Source organism: Hyperolius riggenbachi, chromosome 7, assembly GCF_040937935.1.
Source record: "Hyperolius riggenbachi isolate aHypRig1 chromosome 7, aHypRig1.pri, whole genome shotgun sequence".
NCBI lineage: Eukaryota > Metazoa > Chordata > Amphibia > Anura > Hyperoliidae > Hyperolius > Hyperolius riggenbachi.
In genome coordinates this window covers 158,372,484-158,377,898 of record NC_090652.1, presented here as the reverse complement: position 1 = coordinate 158,377,898, position 5,415 = coordinate 158,372,484, and the positions used below count along the sequence as shown (strand labels likewise).

Genomic DNA, 5,415 nt, shown 5'->3' with positions numbered 1-5,415 from the left:
GCAGCAACTCGCATAGCATGCTGGGGAAGAGCGTCGCCGTTTACTGTTGCTATAGTAACCACTGATGCTGCAGCTAACTATGGCTGCGGGCAGCACCGGGGAGAAAGAAGAGCATGGAGGGGAGCCCAGGAGTCTGTGGCTGCAGATCTGTGAAGGTATCAGGCAGGCAGTGCTCATCCACACAAGACATTTCCTTTGCATTGACAGCACTGCAAATTTGACGTCTGCTTGTATTCTGCTAGGGACAGCTCAAGACACTGGCCAAGGGGGCTCCATCCCTAGAAGTAGCCCTCACTTTCAGTGCTGATTAACGTCAAATAAAATCAAAGCAGTCAGATTTCTGTGTTTATATTTTTTCAAGGAGAGCCTTTAAATTCAGTATTTATGTTTGAATTCCACTTCACTTTAACCACTTCATGTCCATCGCCTTACCTTCAATCTACAGGAATCCATCTAAATACATCTTCTAAAAGTGCTCATTAACGGTACATCATTTTCCTCGAATATGATCTTTCGATCTGATTTTTAGGATCAAATTGTACAGAAAATCACGCTTTATGTGGAGAAAATCAATGGTAAACATTTCTATGATCGATCAGAAAATTACATCTATCAGAATGTAGTATTAGCATCAATATCAGAATATCAGTTGGATTTTGATATCATATCTAAAGAGAGAAAGTGTGGTTTATGTGAACAATCGATAATTACCTTCTGATTACTTTCGCTCAAGCAAATCTAATCGAATGATCATATCTGATGAAAATATTGTATCATTAATGGGCACCTTATAATTTATTCATCAAAGTACTCAAATGTTATCCTTTTTTGTGAAATTAGGTTTCTGCAGCTAAAAATTCTGTCTTTAAATTTGAGCACATGACCTAAAACTGTTAACGCAGTATGTTTCAGGTCCCGGGGTTGGGGTTTCTGCTGCTTGAATTGCATTATCCTGTTTTTGAGACTGTTAGGGCTCATTTCCACTATCGCGAATTCGCATGCGTTTTTCGCATGCAAATTCGCATAGCAATACAAGTGAATGGGACTGTTTCCACTTGTCAGGATTCCTTTGCGTTTTTCTGTGCAGAAAAAATTCGCATGGCAGAGCCATCAGAATTCGCATACCGCTATGCGAATCGCATACAATGCATTTAATAGGAAATTCGCATGAGGTTTGGGTATGCGAATTTTCATGCGAATTTTCATGCGAATTCGCACAGAAACAATGGAAAAGCACACCAGCACTGCCATGGTTAAATTCGCATACATCGTCATCAATGCGAATTCGCGTGCGAATACGCATGAAAATTCGCATGGACCCGCATGCGAATTTTGCATCCGCATGCGAATTTTTACCGCGGCGATTCGCACCGCACAAGTGGAAATGCAGCCTAAAGGGGAAGCAGATTTTGAATCTCTCTGGCTGCAGACTATAACAGTGAAAGTCTGTGGAAAATAAGGTTGCCTTGCTTGTGTCTGGGGTTCTTATTATGTAAAGTGAAGTCAAGGACTTTTACACACAATTTTTCCCACACTGGATTTATTATTATTATTATTTAGTATTTATATAGCGCCGACATATTACGCAGCGCTGTACAGTGTATATATATATATATCTTGTCACTAACTGTCCCTCAAAGGAGCTCACAATCTAATCCCTACCATTGCCATATGTCTATATTATGTAGTGTAAGTACTGTAGTCTAGGGCCAATTTTAGGGGGAGCCAATTAACTTATCCGTATGTTTTTGGAATGTGGGAGGAAACCGGAGTGCCCGGAGGAAACCCACGCAGACACGGAGAGAACATACAAACTCTTTGCAGATAGTGCCCTGGCTGGGATTCGAACCAGGGACCCAGCGCTGCAAGGTGAGAGAGCTAACCTCTACGCCACCTGCACACTCACCACATCCTCTGCAGTAGTTCTGCTGTAAAGGCCAATTTGTTTTTGGAAGTAAAGGGCCTGCAATTGGCATACTAGGGACATGTTGGTAGCATTTATTACAGTTTATGGGTACATCATGGCTGCACATATTACATGGAAATAAGGTGGGACATTTGTTAGATGAGTACAAAGACTTCACATATTATTTGGGAACTTCATGGAAGTTACAATGCCTTTACTTGTTATATGCAGGGCTGTGGAGTTGGAGTTGGAGTCGAGGAGTCGGAGTCGGGGCAATTTTGGGCATCCGGAGTTGGAGTCGGGGTTTCAGAAACTGAGGAGTCGGGAGTCGGAGTCGCATGATTTTTGTACAAACTCCACAGCCCTGTTAAGTATTAGACTAAGGAGTCGGAGTAGAGGAGTCGGAGTCTGAGCAATCTTGGGTACCCGGAGTCGGAGTTGGAGTCGGAGTCGTAGTTTCAGAAACTGAGGAGTGGGAGTTGGAGTCGGAAGATTTTTGTACCGACTCCACAGCCCTGGTTATATGTGTACATGATTGCGAGGGGGATAAGATAAATGCATTTTATTATATGGTAACATGATGGTTGCAGCTGTTGCGTAGGGGACAGAATACTGAAGCTGTATATATCATATGGGGAGTGGCGTGAGGGCTGACTTTATTGGATGTGGGAACATGGTGGCAGTTCTAAAGGTCATACAAATGGTAAATACGTTTCGCTAATCAACATGATTGTTTTCATTTTGATTTGTCCTGTTTTGAGTTTAGCTGAGCTTTAAATCCAGTCTTATGTCATTGATCACAGTCTTTCTGCAGTCATCCATTTCCTGCAGTACTTGTGAGATCCTTGTGCACAGTGATCTAATGTTCCAGCTTGCAAATCAAAGTGCTGATTTCTTAGATTGTTGCTTGCATGATTGTCTCTTTATTACAGCATGAACCTATGTCCAGGGAGCTATCAAGGGGGCAGAGCTTTAGCAAAAATAAATGTGACAATCTTGGATTGCCAAAGCATCAGAACTGCCTTATTGAATTCACTGTCAAAAGAAGTGAAAATTACAATGTTTTGTCCAAGTTTGATTACGAGAACTGCCAGAGAGATGTTAAAAATGTTTACCAAAGATTGCCTTAAAGCTGGTACACACAATGTGATTTCCCATCGATCGATAATTTCTGGCCTGTCCAATCTGTTCCCAATCGAGAAATGGACCGTTTTTCAGATCTCTTTCTTGATGAGGAGCAGATCAGACGTGCCAGAAATTGTGTTTATCAGACATTAGGGTGTGTACACACACACACACACAATTTTGATTGGTCAATGGTTTGCCCATTTCACCACCTACTTGTAGCTTGAGGACCAACAGATTTTGAATTCTATGAACAGATTGTGTAGGTAAACTCTCATACTGCATGGAGGTGGTAACATTGGTCAATCATTGGCTAATGGATGGATGTACACACCCTTAGGGGTGGAACCCACAAGAGCGGTTTTGTGAGCATTTCTGGAGCGATTCAAAACGCTAGCATTTTGCCAAAACGCTCAGCTAATGTTTACCGATTCCGGCCCGACGCAGTACAAATCTATGGCGGGCAGGGGGCGCTGCGGTCCTGACCGGACGTATCTTCTACGTCCCATTGACCGCACGCCACCGCCATTCCCGTCGCTCCCGTCGCGTTCAACCCGCCGAAATTTGCATGCTCTGCCGCCTCTATGACGGCAGAGCACTGTGAGCCGGGCAAGAGCCGTTTTCATTGGCTCCTGGCCCTGTCATTCCTGTAAGCAGCTCCCATTGGCTTACATGGGAAAACAGGGTCAGGAGCCAATGAAAGCGGCTCCTGACCCGCTCACATGACTCTTCCGTCATAGAGACGGAAGAGTCTGTATCCTGGGGGTCCCGGCGACCGGCGATGACGGCGGTTGCGGCGGTGAGGTGCGGCGATTCGTTGGGAATCCGTGGGGATTGGACTAACTGTCTCTGGTCCTTAGGTGCCTGGAGACCGCTGGTCCGAAAGTGGTTAATGGATGGGGCATCTTCCACTGGAGCGATTGTGCTTCCTGAAATCACAAACGCAGGACCTGCAGCTTTTCAGAGCGATTCTAGGCATGTTTAGAACGGTTTTCTAAACATGCCTAGCATTTATTGGAGCGTTTTTGTGTAGCAGATTTTATATTTTGTTAAAGTAAAGCTGCAACTGAACAGCTTCTGTAACAAAAACAGCATTTTTTCAGAACAATTTTCCACTTTCCTATTCCATTGAGGCAGAAACGACTCAATAATCCGCAAAAATGCTGCAGTTTGGGTTTGGGGAAAAAAACGAACCGCTCTGGTGTGCACCATCCCATTCACATTCATTAGCCAAGCGGTTTTCCCCTGCAAGCGTTTTTAAAAATGTGTGCACCAGCCCAGAGAGAGCATATCCTGGCTGTATTTGTACCTTTAAAACTTCCTGAAAGGATCGGCACCACACAGAAGGTTGTATTTATAAGCTCTTCAAATCTTTATTCCATAAAAATCGACAAGTGCTGCCTTGTCGATTTTTATGAAATAAAGATTTGAAGAGCTTATAAATTCAACCTTCTGTGTGGTGCCGATCCTTTCAGGAAGTTTTGCAGTTTTTGCCCCTTGTGGTATAGGGGCCAGGATCTTGGCACACACTTTACATTCAGAGCTTGGAGAGTGCTCCCAAGTGTTTGTTTATAGTATTTGTACCTTTACACTTCCTGCCAAGAAAACCAACATAGTAGTAGTAGTGGAGTTGAAGTCACACACACCACATGGACGAGCAGGAGCATCCACCAGGCAACCTAGGCAGGTGCTTGGGGCATAGTGCGTGTCAAGGGGGCCACCAGCCACCTATGACCTCTCTCCACTTCAGCTAACAAAAGTACCACAAAGGGTCCCCAAATCTAATACCTTGCTAGCATACCATTACATTTTAACCCATCTCTGCCATATGGTAATGCCGTAGTTGGTGCTCGGGAGTGCCGATCCTTACTTCCAGCACCCAACATGTTACCTCTTCCCAACACTTTATGTGTCCCTCTGTATAACTATGCTACAGGGAGTCCAAACATTTTCTGCGCAGCCATCCATACTTCATCCATTTTCTTACATATTATGTCCATTCAGGCTGTGATTGTGTACAAACTAGTTCAAATTCTGAATTTTAGGAAGATGTCTAAATGGATAACAGTTGCATCTGCATCATTGTATGTCTAGCAGCCTGTACCTCGGTTGCATGGCCTTGATTAAACACAAGAGGTATGCGTAAGTTGCATGGACAGCCATCATTTAGCTGCTATCATGTACCTGCTAGCTACTGTACCAATCCAGACACTAAAACAATCAGGGTCATTTAATAGGACAAAGATCAATGTACTGACTGCAGTATTTGAAAACAATCAAAAATCATCTTCTACTGTCCAGTCTACTTTAAGTGGATTTGTGGGCAAAGTATACAGTATCTCACAAAAGTGAGTACACCACTGACATTTTTGTAAATATTTTAT

General features: G+C 43.6%; 1 protein-coding gene across 1 annotated transcript in view; it reads left to right on the top strand.

Annotated features, from left to right (window-relative positions):
* Nucleotides 1–27: 27 nt before the first annotated feature.
* The window catches only part of IQCK (IQ motif containing K), a 175,298-nt gene continuing 169,910 nt past the window's right edge, over nucleotides 28–5,415 (top strand). The window contains exon 1 of the mRNA XM_068244799.1: nucleotides 28–155. Coding sequence (XP_068100900.1) covers nucleotides 65–155 — 91 coding nt within the window. The 5' untranslated portion in view covers nucleotides 28–64. The remainder of the gene's footprint in view (nucleotides 156–5,415) is intronic.